Source organism: Vollenhovia emeryi, unplaced genomic scaffold, assembly GCF_000949405.1.
Source record: "Vollenhovia emeryi isolate VEMERY1.0 unplaced genomic scaffold, V.emery_V1.0 DF939172.1, whole genome shotgun sequence".
Taxonomy (NCBI): Eukaryota; Metazoa; Arthropoda; class Insecta; order Hymenoptera; family Formicidae; genus Vollenhovia; species Vollenhovia emeryi.
The window spans coordinates 878,689-897,059 of NW_011967194.1; the positions used below are offsets into that span (position 1 = coordinate 878,689).

Below are 18,371 nucleotides of genomic sequence, written 5' to 3' on the forward strand. Positions count from 1 at the left end.
GAGATCGGGCTTTCTGCGAGCCGACAAACAAGCGAGCCCGGCTCGAGTATCGACAGTGTACGTGGAACGCGCGCTTGTTCGGCGTCCCCTTCCGGCGCGCTTCCCGATCGCGCCAAATTCTTACCTTGAGAAGACTCGAGGGAGAGGCCCTTTCTCGTCCGCGAGACCCCCCCCCGCGGTCCACGCTTCGCGCGGCGGAACAGCGACCGGGTCGCGAGAGACTCCCAGAATTCCCAGGGTTCAAACGGACACGACTACGCGAGTCGCGCTTCCGTTGGTGCGCGCGACGCGCGCGTCCTAGCCTCGAACCCGCGGCGGAAGTGAAGCCCACGATCGGACGCCGAGGGGTAACCCACTTTGGCCGAGGAACGTCGTCGGGTCGCCGCGGCGACGCCGGGAGGTGTCCGCGAGGATTCCCTCCATTTTACCGAGTCGAATCGACGACCCACGCGGTAGAGTCGAGCGATCCTAGGAGCCGAGGGGGGGAGGAGGTCTCTTTGGACGGGACGTCCCCTCCTCTCTCCCTCCCTCTCTCTCTCTCTCTCTCAAATGACTAGATTGCGGAACCTTTATCCGAGCGCGTGTCTCGCACCACGTCGCATTTCCGTTTCTGGCGAGAAAGCCGGTGATCCAAGGACGCCGATGTTCCCTCGCGCTCCCGGCTCCGTGACGTGGGCGGCGGAAAGGTGGGGAGTGGGGGCAGGAGGAAAGATGGCGCCGCCGGCGTCTGGCATCGAGGCTGGGCCGCCGTGCGCGCCGTCGTGCGAGCCCCGTTTTGTTTCCGTTGTTGCTACGAGGCCGCCTCGTCGAGCGAAGCGCCGTCCACTGCCGTGCAGTACCTTCCCTAGTCTCGTTGGTCCTGCGTCGCGTGAGGGAAGACCGCAACGGATTCGTTTACTACAGGTTACCGTTCTGAACGTTCAGGTGAGTACGGACGGCCAGAGACGCCTCCCAGTTTCGTTCGGTGATCGCGAGTACCCGCGGCTCCGCGAGAGAAGAGGGAAGCGCGAGGTGGATCGTCGTCGTCGTCGTCGCCGTCGTCGCGGCCCCGCGCGTAACGTGATACAACGCGGCTCGCGGCGGTACACACGCTCTCTCTCCCGCACGGCGTAATTACGTGGCCGCGATTCGCCTCGGCGCTCCGGCGACGACGCGTCGCGCGAGGAGGAGGAGGAGGAGGAGAGAGGATCCGCCGCGACCCGCGTCCTTGTTTACGCTCGTCGGGCGCGTCGAAAGCGCGAATCATCGCACCGCGGCCATTATTCCGACTCGGGGCTATCGCTCGCGGCTCGAGGCGCAATTAACCGACGGGGCGCCTCCCGTATCGATCGCACGCGCGCGACGCGACCAAGCCGATTCGGCGGCGGCGTGCACGGCGTCCGAGATCGGGGCCGCGCGGGGGTCTCTGGAAAATTTCGACGCGGCGCTCCTGCTCGGGCTTTCCCTCTTCTTCCCCCCGTCGGCGCGTACTTTGAGAGAATTTCGTGCGATCGCGACTTCCGGCAAGCCTCCATATTTTCATTTCGCGTAGCATGCGAGCACGTTGAGAGAAACTCGGAGAACGATTAACAGTGCTTTGTACATTAACGCGTCGATAAGGCAGTAGCGATTCGTGTAGGTGTACATGTAATCGAATAACGGAGATTGTTAATCCGATTAATTAAGACTTTTTTTTGTTTGAGTTACTGTTACTTGTTCCTTGAAAGAGTAATTATAGAAACACCATTCTGTTTGTTTACGAACGATTGAAGCTTACTATTAAACCGCCTCTCGGTTCGAGTTTTGGAAAATAAGGATCTTATCTTATGTTGTCATGTGATTAGACGGCAGGTGCTGCAGGTAGCCTGTTATGTAAGGTGTTTTTATATTTTCCTTTAAGAATGAGCACTCGAGTATTCGTTGGTGGATTAACGTACCGGGTGAGAGAGCGCGACCTTGAGAAGTTCTTCCGGAAATATGGTAGAATCAAGGAGGTCGCTATGAAGAATGGATTTGCCTTTGTGGTAAGTCTAATGTGGTTCAATTGTTTTTTTTACAGTATGGTAGGGACAAGAGTCTATGTCGGTGGGCTTCCATACGGCACCAGGGAAAGAGACCTTGAGAGATTTTTCAGAGGCTACGGTCGATTCCGTGATGTTCTCATCAAGAATGGTTACGGCTTTGTTGTAAGTATCCGTATCCAGCTGTAAATACCACGAGTAACACCTTGCGTCGCTCAATTTGGTCCCGAAGCCGCGCCTCTCTTCCTCTAGTAACGTCGCCGGTCTTGTCTACAACGTATCTGCAAATTCTTCTCTCTACATGTGACAGATATCGCTATACTATAGAGATTACCGCTGCTTCCGGGTGTACTTTCCATTATTTTTATATGACGAAAACCGCTCGCGTTTAACGATCGCCGCGGCAATGCTTTCGAGCAAAGAGAATCAAGTTTGCTCTCGGGAAGTTAGTTACCGACAATGTGGACCAAAGTGGGTAAAGCTGCAGCGTGTTAGTTAGAAATACAACTCGATAACCTGAGTTGACCTGACCCGAGCCCCGAGCATACTGGTACTGTGGCAGTTTAATGGAGCTGTGTGCTGCTTATCATCGATTATTCTGCAAAAGCTTTGTAAGTTACGTATAACCGGGGGAGCTAAACCGCTTATAATGGGCTATGTATTACCAGATTATTTGAAATTTTGTTTAAGCACTTGCGATAATCAAGACTATGCACTCTTAGTTATATACTTGTAGTATTACTTGATAATGCGATTTATTTGTTAAGCCGAATAATAATATATCTTATCCTAAAACTTTTGCAGGAAACAATAACAAATATGTATATGTATATGTATAATTTCAAATAATTACAACAAACAGATTAAAGTCCCTTGTTGCCATCAACGTTGTGTACATTTAAATATTTTTATAACACGTATATTACTCTTGTGTATCATGTACGTTTACATTTCATGAATAGCGATATCTTGTAACTTGACGTTTCTGTAAAAGCTTTTAATTAATGTATATTATTATAGGAAAGACCCCTATCGTGAGACAGCGGAGTTTCTGCTAAATTAATAGGCGTCACCTGTTGGTTCCACCGCGAATTTATTGCCCTTGGAGTGAAATCTGTTTGGTGGAAAATTCATTCAAAAAGAAAAAAAGATTAGAGAACCCACTGTCTCACAATAGAGGACTTTCCTCTACATGTAAATGCATTAGAGCGATATTATCGCATGCAAGCAGTTTTGAAATAACACATTGTGAAGCTACGTTATTACTTCTGGGTAGTAATGAAAAAAAAATGTTATGTTGTAGGAATTCGACGACTATAGGGATGCTGACGACGCTGTCTACGAACTAAACGGAAAGGAACTTTTAGGAGAAAGGTAATGCAATCGCACTTTTTACTTAGTGTATGAAACAAATATATGTACTAGGCGATTATATTAGGCGGAATGGTATAGGTAGCATGTTTGCATGTCTGAATAGTTTCTATAACAGTCCATTTAATATGTGGATTGTTATTGTGATTAAGTTAATGTTTGAACTTTATCATAATATTATTGGTACCGGGGATTCTCTGTTTAAATTAAGCAAGTTCTAATTTATTATGCTAACACACGCTGAGGGTGAGTTAGATTTGGTATTGTCGAGAGATTAACTAATGCCATGTAACAAATGTAATTCCTTCCTACGAGTCTCTTACAATGTCGTACATGAAATATCTTTTCTGCATACACTATATTATGTTATTTCATACAGAGATACAATAGCTCAGCTTAGCATAACACATGGCAATACAACTAATTTGTAATATTTTCAGAGCTTTGTGCTGATGCGATATTAAAGTATCTTTTAACTTGCGTAATAAAAATTTGTTTATCGACAAGATCAAAAATCGCTCGACCCTAAATGGCTTGACTGAGAAAATTGTTAATTAACGTCCAAAATTATTTAGAATCCCTAAAAGTGTTAAATCAGAGAATCACAATTCAGAAAACAATGAGTATTTGTTACCTGCGAGTTATTTTCAACTCGAATATTCCCTTCTAGATCGACGAGTAAAATGTCTCGTTATCTCAAGCAAACAGTTTGTTATCAATTTATCTTGTTACATCACTTAAGATTGATACGAGAGAAGCAATAGCATTCAAAGAACGAGAAAATTGAAAACTTCCAACGCGACGTTGAAAGAAATTTTCTGCTTCACATGCTTTACTCTTACTTTCTGTTTTTCTTTTGGGAATTTATGTAAGTGTGTCAATAATATCTGAGTAGCTTCCACATGGAAGAAATAATGGTAGATTTCACCATAAAAATAAAAGTTGTAAAAACTGACAAAATGCGGTGGCAGTATTCTTAACGCTCTAATCGCTCTAATTGTATATTTCAACCTGTACCAGTAATATTATTCGCTGTTGCTTCTATTTGATTAAAGACAAATGTACAGTGCACAATTATCTGTTGGCATTCAACGAGCGATCCGTTAATGCCTTTGATCTTGCATCTATAGTAAACGGCGTCTGTCCTCCAAATTAACGATTGGACATTTACCGAGATAAAATGCGTCTTAAATGACTTACCGCCATTTTGAACTACTTCCATCAATTCCCCGAGTAGAAACAGTTATTGTCATAATATACCTTCGTCTGGAGAAATGTTTTATTGCTTCTTTTTTGCCGAAAAATTTGGCACATGTGCTTTTTCATAAATTCATCGTGTGATCCTATGTAACGCATCACGAGCGCAAAGAAAAAGGAGAAACTTTAGATATATTATAAGGATCACAGATATAATTATGAAAAAGCTGATGGATGTGGTGAAAAAAGAATTAATTCGGTGATAAGTAGCATCGTATAAGGAAGGCAGTTTAGGCTATATGAACGGGTTGTGAAAGAGAGAGAGAAAGAGAGATTGTATGTACGTGAAAGCGAGATAGATAGTGAGAGAGATAGGGGGGAAGAGAGAGAGAGAGGGGACAGCGCCTCGGACGAAACCGGACGATAGAGATTCTGAGAGAGAGAGAAGGACGGATGATATTTGAACGGATTTCGCGGAGAAAGGAGACTGAGGAATGGAAGGAAGGAAGGAAGGAAGGAAGGAAGCAGCTTTAGAGAGTAAGAATTAGTCGTGGACTTAGGCGGGGTTTTGTTGGGTGTGTTTCAGAGTGGCGGTGGAGATAGCACGGGGTGTTTCAGGGAGGCGAGGCGACCGTGGCTACGGACGCTCACGCTCCTGGAGAGACAAGTAAGCATATCCAATGTGTCTTGTTACAGAATTACTGTAGAGAGGGCCCGGGGGACACCTAGGGGTAGTGACCAGTGGCGCTATGGTGACTCCCGTGGTGGTTATGGGGACTCGAGGCGATCTGCGTAAGACACGCTATCCTTTTTTTTATTTTATCAGAGCGATCATTATCCCCTCCTCCCCTGCAGGCTGCCGGCTCGGGATGTGCGAAATCCAAGCGATTCGTTTCAGTCTTACACCTTTCCATTTGTTTCCGAACGTATATCTCTTTTTCTTACGTACGATTCTTTTTTCCTTTTCATTTATTCTCCGTTACGTTTCTTTGTACTGTTACTTCGAGGGGGGGTTTCTTTTTTGTACGCCGCGTACGATCGATTTCGCACATCGTCCGCACAGGGAAGAACGCAATCTTGGATATTGATAAGCTCTAGCGTAGAGAGGGCGTAGAGACGAGTGATAAACGATCGCGTTTGCAAACTTCTCTTGCCTTTGCGCATACGAAAAGTAATAGTTTAATTAGAGTTCGAAGTAGCTTGTCTTCTAAATTGGTTGTCTTGGATTTGACTGCTCTCCCGAGCACGTCGAATTGTCGAAAGTTTGACCACGATAAAAAAATGATAGCAAGATAACGCCTAGCGATACCCTCCCAGACATTATGTTTATTGCTGGTAGTTGAACGAGATTTACCAATCTAATTGGTGACTAATAGATGTGTGGTGTTGTGTTTGTTACAGCCGAGACGATATGCGGCACGACAGGTACGCTATTGCTGCATTTTGAATAGATTTGATTCGATTGGAACAGGTGATTGATTGTGTGCCTGAGCAATGAGTGCAGATCTGTAGTTATTTGCTGAAGGTTTAACCGACGATCCGTTATTTCTGTTCACATGACATCCCTTTTTGCAGAGATAGTGTGAACAGAAACACGAGGACTGCATCTAGCTACAAGCAATCATTGCCCAGGTACATACATCCAATGTTACGCTAACGATTACATATTAACTTAATACACAAACTTTACTGTTGCAACTGTCTTGTGATTATATTCTTATATTCTTATAAATTTATATAAATATATATATCTTATTATTGCGTTTTATATCATATTTTCATTCGTTAAATTAACGTAAAGTCAGGTCCAAGACAAACCGCTTGCTCTAGAAACATACATGTAGATAATATCCGGTCTTTTTCCCATTGTAGATACGGACCGCCTACTCGTACCGAGTACCGCCTCACCGTGGAGAACTTGTCAAGCCGTGTCAGTTGGCAGGTAAGTGACACACGTGTCTCGCTTTCAGTTTTCTTGCATTTTTACCGATACTTACCTTCGTTGGTTTCTTACTATTACTATTCGCGATTACAGAGAAAACGTTGCACTGCTTTATATGGGTTTTTACCGAAATTTTATCTATCACTCTGAATCTCTCTAAGTTTTGCCGAGTTTTTCCGCAGTCCGTTTCTACCAAATTCCACGCGTGTCGATACATAGCATTTCTTTCTTTTATTCTTCTATTCTCTTTATAGTCTTTCGTCTCATTTTACGTTCATTTACTCAGAAAAGAGAGCCCTATTTTGGAATGTAGAAAGATGTAAGATTTTGATCAAGTAAGTCTATGGCAAAAGTTGAAATCAGATTTTCATGTACATGTGCAAAGACATTTTCCACGAGAAAGGAAAAGATGAAAGAAATGGGAGAGACAGAACGAAAATCAGCATGGACGACTCAGAATGAAAGATTCAGAATTGAGAGACGTGTGAAAGATGCATGGCACATCACTGCTGATACCTGATACCTGAAGGACACAGGCATGCACGAAGGAACTCGGAGTAACAACGTGACCCGTGATGAACGCAGCCAAATACTACTGGACAAAGATATTCAGCGGACGCCGTGGACGCGAAGAGCTGTAAAGCGGAAGAAACGAAGGAACGCAGATACAGATGGAGCGAGACAGAGCGATGCAGATGAATGCAAACGATATGTGGGAAATACCAGGACGCAAATAGATGTTTTTAAAACCAAACAAAAGCTATGGGGACAAAAAGTCAAGATGAAGACTGCACGTGAACCAAGTCTTACTTGATCAATTTACATTGTGTATATTCATATATTACATATATAGTCTATAAAAGTATATATTTTTTCTATATCTATCGTTGCACTTTTCGATGATTGGTTCTTGACGAAAAGTTATTCTCTCGATCGAGTCTCGATTGTTCGACGTTACTTTTTCAATTTATTATTTCATTTACGTTCGGCCAACAGTTTTGAGAAAAAAACGAAATAAACTTGATGTTCTTTCCGAAGAGTCATATCCTCTTCGCCGAGGAGGGGCGACCGGTAGGGCCAATAGACTGATGATGTGCGATGATAAAGATGACGATGCACGCGATGGGCCCGCCTTGAGGTCAAGTGGCACCAGGTTGGTTTCGAGGTGTCCCGGGTGACAGAGAGAGCCGCGTGGCACTGGGATGTACACCTACCACCACCTATCTACCATCATACTACTACTCGCGCGCAGTAATACGTGGTGAATCCCGGTGAAATCCCAGTGATAGGGTTATCGTGCGTACTTCGATCCTCTTCATCATGATCACTGGGGGAAAGAAAGAGAGAGCGAGAGAGAGAGAGAGAAAGAGAGAGACCCAATCGCCGCTACCTACTTTATCCGTCTGGAAAACAAACATTTGTTTACGTAAACAACCTCCACCACCAATATCACTCTTCCTATTACTATAAACCGACATGGTCATAATTCAGTACCTTCACCATCGACCATCATTACAACCACCACCACCACCACCACCACCATCACATCTACCACTCCACTGTGACTGTCATTGCTACTGGTACGCCACGCAACCTAGCCATCTAGTAAGTCAGGCAACGGCCACACCCATGAGGGCATACGCGGGCCGAAACCCGAACCATCCGCGACTACGCCACACAGATCCGTTCGACCCGACCGAGCGCCGTGTGTCTGGCCTTTCTCTCTGTCCGTAAGCAAGGTGGTGCCTGGGCCCAAGGTAAATGCGTCACCTTAACCGAGTGTACTCTTAGATATACACATATCTATTATAACTACACACTCTTGAACGTGGTCTTGTTCACTTATGTATACTATATATTTATATACTATAATTATTATATACCTATTTATATTACACCTCATATTATTTAATATTACTGTGCACCATAGCTCAGCGTACATCGAACCGTTGAGACGTTTTAAGAAGCTCGGAGCTGTGCACGCGCAACTAAATGCGAGACCGGAGATAGGAAACCACTAGTGATATATATTCACGTGCTCGAAATTAGAAATCTACTTGTTAGTCGAGTCAATCTTGTGTCTGCACATTTAGACACGTCTTTCAAAATTTTCTTCATTTCTCACGATTGATACCTCTCTACCACTGCGTGTACGTTTTGTCACAATTCTCCGTTTGAATAGACCAACTTTTCTTTTTGCAAGACAATTTCCATCATTACACTATACATTTTGAATGTAGCAAGCGAGGAGTGAATATTTCAGAGGAAATTCGTCCAGCGTCAGAAATATATCTTCGGCAATGGCATGCGTGAGCGTTTTGTTTGTCCTTTTTTTTTCTTTTATTACATGGAAATCCCTTGCGCTTGGACCTTGAGAGGCACCGGCACAAAATCTCTGATAGGTCGCCGCCGTGTGGTATCCCGCAGATACGGAGGCGTCTGCGCTCTCTCGTACTCGCCGTGTAAAACGACGGGCATATAGGCACATCTATCTACCTCCGCAACAGTAAGCCGTACCTGGTTCCCACACACACACAAAGAGAGAGAGAAAGATATACGTATAAGTACATCTCCCAGCGATGAATGAACGCAAACGGACCACTAGACAATATCCACCTTCACTCGCAGATATCCCTTATGAGGAATGACTGTGAAGCGTTAGATTAGATCATGGAAGAGGAACAACAGAAAGCGAAAGGATAATACGGAAGAGACAACGTGTTCACAATGCAGAGAGGAATCTTGCAAGATTAAGGGAAGAAATCCACGAAAGCGTGACGCGGGAGAAGAATCGTCGACGAATCCACTTTTAATTTTCAGCGAAAAGTTGACACAATTTTCACATTTTTGTCTCGATTTCTCTTTGTCTTGCTTTTCCTGTTTTATTGCGATGTATAATTTATTCATACAGTCTTCGGAACTTTTGCAGAGTAATTATTATTATGTGTTTACACGTTGAAACTTTTCATTTTCGCTTTATAGCGATTCTTTTACTGTTACGCATATAATTCTCCCTATGAAATTATATATTACTCATAATGGTACATAAACTTTAAATATATTAATTTTATTTATATCATTTTTTATCTCACATGTTATAGATATTATGCTAAAAAAAATATCGCATTGATTACTTTTGTAATTATATTGTGAGCCGTTCTGCAGAAGTGAGAGTGTACTTTTCGTCTAAAACTATTAATTGATTTCTGTAAATGTTGACATATTACTGCAAAATCTCGTTCTGCAGGGCGGAGCTGATTGTGTTGTGTATACATATATAAAATTATAATCACGTTTATTTTGAATATTGAATTGCATAATAAGAAAAGTTGCGTCGATATAAGCAGATACTAAATTCGAGCATGCAATTCGTAACATTCTCGACACTGAAGACGCGAGCAGATGTAGACATACTATGCTTACCTCTTTCTTTAGTCGAGTAGACCCAGGTAACCTGCCGCAGGAAAAGAAATCGAAATAGAATATAAACGTATGAGTGCACAGGATATATTTTAACCTGCGCGTTACATCAGACTAGGAACACAGTATAGTAAACTCCAACTAATAATTCTAAATTTACTCGGATACCTGTGCAAATAGACAGAGAAACATATTAATTCTGGCCCTTGTGTGATGTTCAGGATTTGAAGGATTACATGAGACAAGCTGGAGAAGTGACGTATGCTGACGCTCATAAGCAACGTAGAAACGAGGGGTAAGTGGCTTGTATTACGAGAGTGACGAGTAAAATTAAGTTGCTCGGTATTGATCGCGAGAAGAGGCGGTTAGAGCGAAAGATTACTGCGGGAGCATTTATAATTTAACAAGATCAGCGCGTCAATCTAACGATCGAAATTTATGTTTTTGCAGAGTTGTCGAATTCGCGACGTACTCTGACTTGAAGAACGCTATCGATAAATTAGATGACACAGAATTGAACGGCCGCAGGATCAGACTCATCGAGGATAAAAGACGCGGCCGTCGATCGCGATCCTCGAGCTCGAGATCGCGCTCTCGATCTCGATCACGATCACGTCGTCGGTCGCGCTCCCGCTCAAGGTATAATCGTTCTCGATCCCGATCAAGGTACTTTCGTGGCGACATTACGTCACCTGTTTTCTCTTACGATTTAGTTTTGTGTACAATCGCTTGTAGTTTGTTCGACAGTCTTACAAAGCGATTTCTTATTATTTTTATTCATTTTGTTTGTCTCTTAATTTTCGCGTTTATGTTACTACTTAATTTTCTGTAAACTGATTATAAATTCCTTTCTAAATTATTTTATTTGATGGTGAGATCAAGGTTTTGTTCTGTGCCTATCATTGCAAAATTCATCGCGTAAGAAGGTGGTTTTGCGATGACACTTGAAAACATTATGTCTCATCGAGGTTTTCTGTGGTGCAGGAGCCGCCGCAGTTCTCGCAGCCACAGCCGTCGTAGCACCCGGTCCAAGTCAAGGGCACACTCCAAGTCCAAGTCCAAGTCAAAATCCAAATCTCCTGAGCGTAGTCGTTCACGCTCAAAATCCAAGTAAGTATCTTAAAATTATTTTATATGAACACGTTTGTTCCATTAGCTGTACACTGTATTCAGAATTGTACATGTATATTTAGTTTACTTATTTTTTTTCTTGCGCAGTTAGCGTCACTGTCGGTGTACACTCATTCCCATTTATTATTGGCATTGTTTTTGGGCTGGCCTCGTGCCTTGAGCTCTCACGCTTAATCACGCTTTATACGCGTTCACCTACTCACCGTGCGCTTGGAAAGCGACAAAAGAAAAAAAAAAGAGTTTCTTTGTATTTTGTCAACTTTCTCTACTTTCGTGCCCCTTTCATTTTGAACTATAATTTTACAGATCAAGAGACCGCTCAAAGTCGAAATCTAAGTCAAAGTCCAAATCCAGATCTCGTTCTAGGTCCAAGGCTGAGAGGTCAAAGTCCAGGTCGCAGTCCAAATCCAAAGCCAAGTCTCCCTCAAAGTGAGTCCTCTCGCTGGCCTTTTCTTTATTCGATACGTAATTGGCGCAAGAAAATAAAATTTTCTCAGAGTGCTGGCACAAGTGATAAACGTCCTGAACATTCCTCCTTTCAGGGATAGGTCAAGCCGCGAGCGTTCCAGAGGCGACAGATCCCGATCCCGATCGGGAAGCAAACACAGCAAGAGCCGCAGCCGCTCTCGTTCGCCCATGAATGGAGATAAATCGCCGGAAAGCAACAAACAAAAAGCCGACTAAGCAAAAGAAAATCAGCGAAATACTATCTTTCCTTTTTTTCTTTCACCATTTTTTATATCGAGTCACATTTAAAAATCAATATCTCATATATCTAATATCTTTTCCGATCATTGATCGTAATAATGAAGTTTTAAAACTTGTACCATCGTATCGAAAATCCATTACCTCGATATTTAACTTTGATTATTCACAATCAGGGTTTATTTCAAAAGCTTCAACATTGTTGACTTAGAGTTTATGATTTAACTTCTTAAATCATTACCCTCGTCCTTTGCTTCAATTTTTTTTTTATTACTTTTTCTTAGGTATGTCTAGGTTTAGCGATACACATCATCCGACTTGAACGATTCGCGCATTTAGGGTGCGTTCGGGGAGCTCTCTGTATTATTTGGCGCTGAAAGCATCGTTATTTTTGTTGCTCATTATGCTTCAAAGAAAGATTACATTTTCAGCGTCGATAGCGAGCTCCGCGAGTGTACCCTTAGATATTCTTTTATTATTCATCTCAGAATACAAATTTTCAATGTATCGCCGTACATAATACGAGTTCCCTTATAATGGCTTTTTGTATATATTCCTAATGGTTATATTACAATAAGAAAGTATGTGATGTGTATTAAATTTAGTGGTAAGAGGTATTTGAACTGTCAATAAAAGTTAATGTCAATGCAGGTTGATATCTCGTATCCGAATCATTCCCAGTTATTTCTTTTTAATATACCTAAATATTTCAGCTACATAGTCTCGAGTTGAATGCTAATAGTACTCTTACTATTTCTAAGCTGTTTTTTAAACATGGAGAAGAGGGAAACAAATATAGTGTATCAAATCTTGCTGAATTTGAAAAACATCGAGCAAGTCCGTTCGGTTATTTCGAGTTCTCGGTTAAACGGAACCTGACGTAGCCAGGCGAACATGTGACGCGCAGATGGGCCCGCCTGGGACTCTGATGACTCACTGATGTGTGTCAACCCCCGGTATTCTTGTCTCTTCCACCCTCTCCCTAACGTGTCGGGAATAGATTGGCGTCGTCAACCAGGTTGTTCAGCTGGAAAATAAGAGAGCGAATGAGAGAAACCAAGGGGGAAAACGCAAAATGAACGACACAGCTACGTAAAATAATCGCCGAAAAAAAACCAAGCCGCGCAGTCGTTCAATGTCAGATTCGCGGCGCCGGCAATGCGTCGAACGTGAATTCCCGGCCATCAAGGGTGAGTCAGTTATCCCTCCGCATGACGGTCAAGGAGACGATCGAAAGAAACGCGTAGAAAAGGGGGCACGCGATTAATTGCGCGCGATTGGGGAGGTAGGAGCCAAGCGTCGATTGGCTCAGTTTCGAGAGCGGTGGGATCCCAATCCAGGAACGAAATGTGCACTTGTAAGACCCAGATTCTGCTGGTTCGTGATGCGAAAGAAACCGGATTTATAACTGATTTGTAACAGAAATATATTTCTGTAGTAGGTACACTAGGAATCACTGATGCCTGCCCACATCAATTTGTGCACACATCACATTTATAACACATTAGTAAATTTTGCACAGGGTTGGGAAGTAACTTGTTACTTGTAACGAAGTTACAGTTACTTGTTTTTGGCAACTCTAACTTAACTTCGTTACTTTCTCTCCATTTGTAACTGTAACTTAACTCAGTTACTTTTTTTTTCGACAACTAGCAACTAATTCAATAGTTACATTAATAGTTCCTTTATATATTTTTTAAACCTCCACAGATCGCATCAGGCATTGCATTTGCACATAAACGCTTTTATCGATATTTTATCATTCAAACGCAGATTTGATATTTTTATTTTCATTGCGAGAAAGTAACTGCAAAGTAACGATTCGTTGCTTTTTGAGTAACTGTAACGCATTATTTTTCAGAATTGGTAACTTGTAACTGTAATTAGTTGTAAAACTAAAACTGTAACTAGATACTTTTATAAAGTAACTTTCCCAACCCTGATTTTGCACATACATACATGGAAAATGTACGTGTCCTACCTGTGCCTAAATTCATATGGGAAGGCATCAGTGATTCTTAGTGTTATTATTTCAATTAATTAATGACGATAAACTGTTCCAGACTGTCAGGCTTTGCGGATAAGTCCATCAAACCCCTTTCTGCGCCGATCCTGGCGAGAGGGGCCTGTCGCCCCGAGAGGGGAGATGACGGGTAGAGGGGGATGAACGATGGGCGCTGCTCGACGCTGTTACCTGGTGTTACGTGCCTCAGAAGCACTAACCGGTCAGTCAGTGTACCGTCTCGTTCCTGCCTTTGAACAACGCTCGCCTGCTGTTCAACAGTGTCCGCGCCTGCCTGCGCCCTAGAAATTTGCACACACGTCAACTGACAGGTCAGTGCACCCTTCGCCACGGTTTCCCCACAGCGAAGTGTGTCCAATGGCGGATTTAAAGGCGAGCCCTCGAAACGAGTCTGCCCAAACTGTAGATACCTCCAAACATCATCCGGAGACACATTGAACATCTCCTGGATTCCCGTGTATCTTTCAACAAGTTACTCGCCCAGCCTTCCAAAGAGATTCACGGAAAGCGACGGCGAACGTCTTCTTTCTCCTCCTTGCATCGCCTTCTCTCCTTTCGCGTATTAATTTGCGGAAGTGAGAGAGGATTGACTCCAGACTGGCATGAGAATCTACAGCCGAGCGTGGGCAGTCCAGTGTTCGATGGTGCTTTCTTTCGTGTGAGACGGCGAAACGTTCGGCAATCAGTTCTTCACTTGCGAAATATCTCCGCCGAGTCTCGGAATTGGCAAAAGTGGTCTTCCCTCCAAAGACGATAGTGGTCTGGAAGCAAAATTTCGTGAGTCAATGGAGTGACGACCGCCTTGCTACTTGGCGTTATCACAATTTCCCGGCGTTACGATTCCCGTGCGATAGCTTTGACACGCGTATCAACTTATCTGAGTAACAGTGTCGTCCTTCGTAACAGCGCCTGTAGATTCGGTTACAATTATCGCCGGGCTCACGCTTCGGTACAAACACGCGGTATCGAGCAGTTTATGTTTGTTCGCGACAATTGAGACGCGATGTTTCGGCGTGAGTTCCATCTCGCCCGTGGCGTGACAACTTCATTTTGACTGTCGATCTATAGGTACAGATAAATACGTGACGTCCGTACATTCGGCGGCGGCGATAAGAATGTTATAGGACGGGCTTTCCACGACTGTAAGGCCCGGTCTACAATGAGTTGTTAGTCGTTAGTCAGAAGTCGGAACTATATGTCGGTCCTTTTTCTTCCACCCAGAAAGGAAAAGGATCAACATATAGTTGCGACTTCTGACTAACGACTCATTGTAGACCGGGCCTAACGTATACTAAATTGCACACCTCGAGATTACGTGTCTCCACCGGCCGGGCACCGAGATATCGATCGGCCTTTCGACGCGATCGAAAATGGACCCGGGGTGTGGTCGAAAGGCGTCTGTCTTGAAGAAAACGTCTTTTCCTTTACGACATCGTCTTTGTAACTGAACGGCGGCATCCGCGAATCGATGACGTTCTTCCCGGAATACAACGGAGAATCTGACGAAGCGGGAAACGAGTGATTTACCGTTTTAATAACGATTCTTTCATCGTAACTGCTATATATCGTTACGATATCCATTAGTTGTTCGAAATAACAATGTAAAATGTCTGCTACTAAAACGTGGGTGAAACAGATCTTTTGTTAGACCGCCCGCCAACAGATTTTTTTTTATACGCCTGTTACTAGGTGATGGCACACACGTACCCTATTATATCCGACTGGCAATTACGTATACGAGGATAAGATTAACGAACGCGAATTAATGAGTAGACCGTATCGTGCGAATTCACGGCGTTTTCGGCCGGAGTAATTTGAAACGCTTCGAGAGAGCGATCGGAATAAATTTCAAGGATACTGTTTAGAATTGCCTCTCCAAATGTGTGTTCACGCAAACGTAGCGAATGTCAAACGCAAAATCAGACGCCTTATTAAAATTGATTCACCGGTCGCTCTCCGTTTCGTTCGCCTCGTACAAAATCATTCACGTCCCATTACTTTTCTGTATCTTTACCGTTAGTTTCGGCTGAGCGCAATCTTTGCATTTCGCCGTGCATTACCGTTTGTTCCGAGAGATTCTTTTTCTAAAACAATAACTTGTAATATGTCTAATTAGACGCGAACTGCCAGTGGTAATTAAACTGGATCGCTCTTTCGAAGCGAGGCGTATCGTTTCCATCGTGGAAAGCCTGTTGGAGAACTTCCTTGCTCTTCCTCGTATACGGGCGGACAGCGCGAGGCAACACAGGATGAGGATAAGGGCGTGGTTTTGACAGATGCATGCAACGCACGCGGAGCACGCATATGCGTCTTCTTCTCGTCGTCGTCGTCAGTTTGGTACTCATCTTCCATGCTCGTGCATCTGCGCTGACCATTTACGGTAGAACAATTTCTGGAAATAAAATGGATTGCCTCGTTTCAACTTTAGCGAATTTGATACGTCGCAACCTCCGATTGATCGTCGTACAATCGTGTGACATTTTTCTAAATTCAAGAAAAACTCACAGCTAGAAACGACTTGGACGGCGGCGATCTCACCGCGTTTCGCGTTTTCCTAAGGGAGAATCGTCGCCGGGCGTTGCATTTGCATTTTATCATGTCCCGAGCGTTTCAAGGCGAACGAGGGGGGCTTCTGTATAAGCGCAGCTCCGCCGTCGCGAATCGCGCGCTTCCACGCTTGCGTTTACTCGGCGCGGCTCGGCTCGGCTCGCTCGCGATTAGCGTCTCCCAGATCGCGAGACCGTTTCTATCTCACGAACAGCGGTGTTACTAGGCGAGAACGTACGCCCGAGATATTCTCTTACATCTCGCGCCACGTCAGCCGGACAATACCTTCGTTTTCCTGCGAGTTATGGGATTCGCATACGGATAGCGGCGGCCTTATTTCTCCTTCGGCTCGTTTTGCGTCCGTTTGTACCTAATTAAACGAATAGAAAGCGTATTATAGCGTCGCGACCGTGAATGGAAACATCATTCCGGCTCGGCTTTGAAATTCAAATTCGCGTTGAATGCGCATTCCCGAGCAGGACGCCAGAGCATTTCATTCGATTTGAACGCGCGACTCGGGAGGGGGACGATACATCAATGATACTATTAACGGCAATCATCCCCGACGGTGGAGGACGCGGCCCTCCGTCGAGGGAAACCGCCCTCTCTTACCCATGACCATGAAAACCGGGATGCGCCGTCGGCGCGGAGTTCACGGACCCCACTCACACTCTTCTCCTGGCGATGCCGGCAATGCCAATCGATGAAACCGTCTGCCGCGGCCGCGGCCGCCACCACCTCCTCCTCCTCCTCCGTCGCCGCCGCCGCCGCCGCCGCTACGCTACGGCCGCTCCCCTGACGCAACCTCGGATCTGCCTCCCCCGTCGTTGCGTCCGTGTGTATGTACGTGCAAGCGTTTGCGCCCTACCCATTCATGCGTCGCGAACACAAGTCCGCGGCGTGTGTGTCAATATTGGCACGTTGCTGCGCCGTAGGAAAGCGGAAGGACTCGCCTTCCGGCGATCATCGAATCGGATCTGATTAAACGGCGCTCCTGGGAACGCATCGGTTTACTGCGAGCGGCGCGTGTCGCGACCGCTTTCAGAAGCAGATGCAGGCACTCTGAAAGAGAAGGCGGCGAATAATGAGAGCTGCACAAATTTACGCATTTCGGCGCTGAAATAAGTGAGCCAACGAGAAATGACTCGTCGATCGGTGTCGACTCAACGTCGTTCCGACGAATTATCTCTCGCCGGGTGAACTTACGAAGTAGCCTCGGCCACGATTTCTCCACGAGCTGAAAAACCTGGGGGGGGGAACTGATTCGGTTACCTTCGCGGAGGACGGGTTTCCGAGTACACATTAGCAAACAAAACGAACTGATCCAGGAAGATTTTAATTGACTCCGCATAAACGCCGGTAATGAACGCGCCGAGTGAGCTGCCTGCCGCGCGAGTTAACGAGCCCTTTTTTTTTCTTTTAAATCGTGTTCTCGCGATACGCACGGCCGGGGCAGAACGCTAATTGTAGGACGACTTTGACATTCGGTGCGTGCCGTACGCTCGGACGCCTAGGATGCCCGCGACCATATTACGCGACGCGTACTCGCCCAATGCGCGCCGCGCGCCCATTGGCCGGGGGATTCGTAAGTGATATTTTTATTGGCCACCGGCGATCAACGAACCGTTGTCCCCTTCGCCGTCCACTTCTGCCAATATAGATCATCTTCAATCCCGGCTCAACTTGCCCCTTGTCGTTTTCTACGTCCGAGAATCAGGAGGAGATGAAAATTAAGCCGGAAGACGAGAATTGAACCCAAAAGTTGCTCTGCGTCTGTTGTAAAGCCTTGTGTCCACGATCCAAGAACTGTGTCCAAGTTCTAGTTCCGAGAAATGCGTAGCCAATCACCTTGCAGCTTTTATGGAATAGCTGCACGGTGATTGGCTACAGATTTCTCGAAACTAGAACTTGGACCAAGTTCTAGCATCGTGGACATTGGGCTTAAGGGCCTGGTGTCCACGATGCTGGAACTTTGCTCCAAGTTTGTGGCCAATCAACGTGCAGCTTTTATGGAATAGCTGCAAGTTGATTGGCC

General features: G+C 44.8%; 3 protein-coding genes and 2 long non-coding RNA genes across 18 annotated transcripts in view; 2 read left to right on the plus strand and 3 right to left on the minus strand.

Annotated features, from left to right (window-relative positions):
- The window catches only part of LOC105563732 (putative DNA helicase Ino80), a 17,663-nt gene extending 16,971 nt beyond the window's left edge, over positions 1-692 (minus strand). The window contains exon 1 of the mRNA XM_012015595.1: positions 568-692. The gene's annotated coding sequence lies outside the window, so the exon portion shown is untranslated. The remainder of the gene's footprint in view (positions 1-567) is intronic.
- Positions 693-810: 118 nt separating this feature from the next.
- On the plus strand, positions 811-12,419 carry LOC105563737 (serine-arginine protein 55). 13 transcript variants are annotated; one of them, XM_012015599.1, is made up of 12 exons: positions 812-924; positions 1,880-2,165; positions 3,304-3,374; positions 5,265-5,360; positions 5,970-5,993; positions 6,144-6,200; positions 6,441-6,510; positions 10,152-10,225; positions 10,381-10,596; positions 10,915-11,040; positions 11,368-11,490; positions 11,604-12,419. In XM_012015599.1, the coding sequence occupies exons 2-12, from the start codon at positions 1,881-1,883 to the stop codon at positions 11,743-11,745; spliced, it is 1,284 nt and encodes a 427-aa protein (XP_011870989.1). In that variant the 5' UTR covers positions 812-924; position 1,880; the 3' UTR covers positions 11,746-12,419. The 13 variants fall into 13 exon arrangements, with proteins under 13 accessions (XP_011871002.1, XP_011870989.1, XP_011870999.1 ...); XM_012015609.1 differs by having other exon boundaries at positions 2,039-2,165; positions 11,428-11,490; XM_012015603.1 differs by having other exon boundaries at positions 813-924; positions 1,880-2,003.
- LOC105563736 lies at positions 12,226-14,039 on the minus strand. Its single transcript, XR_001009068.1, has 2 exons — positions 13,961-14,039; positions 12,226-12,793 (listed from the first exon to the last, which is right to left on the minus strand). It is a non-coding gene; the product is annotated as an uncharacterized LOC105563736 (long non-coding RNA).
- LOC105563735 overlaps positions 13,803-18,371 on the plus strand; it is a 14,980-nt gene continuing 10,411 nt past the window's right edge. Inside the window, exon 1 of one of the 2 annotated variants that reach the window (XM_012015598.1) lies at positions 13,803-14,100. The gene's annotated coding sequence lies outside the window, so the exon portion shown is untranslated. The remainder of the gene's footprint in view (positions 14,101-18,371) is intronic. The other variant, XM_012015597.1, reaches the window with a different exon arrangement.
- Positions 14,574-16,738, minus strand: LOC105563734. The gene is made up of 3 exons (XR_001009067.1): positions 16,295-16,738; positions 15,094-16,181; positions 14,574-14,851 (listed from the first exon to the last, which is right to left on the minus strand). It is a non-coding gene; the product is annotated as an uncharacterized LOC105563734 (long non-coding RNA).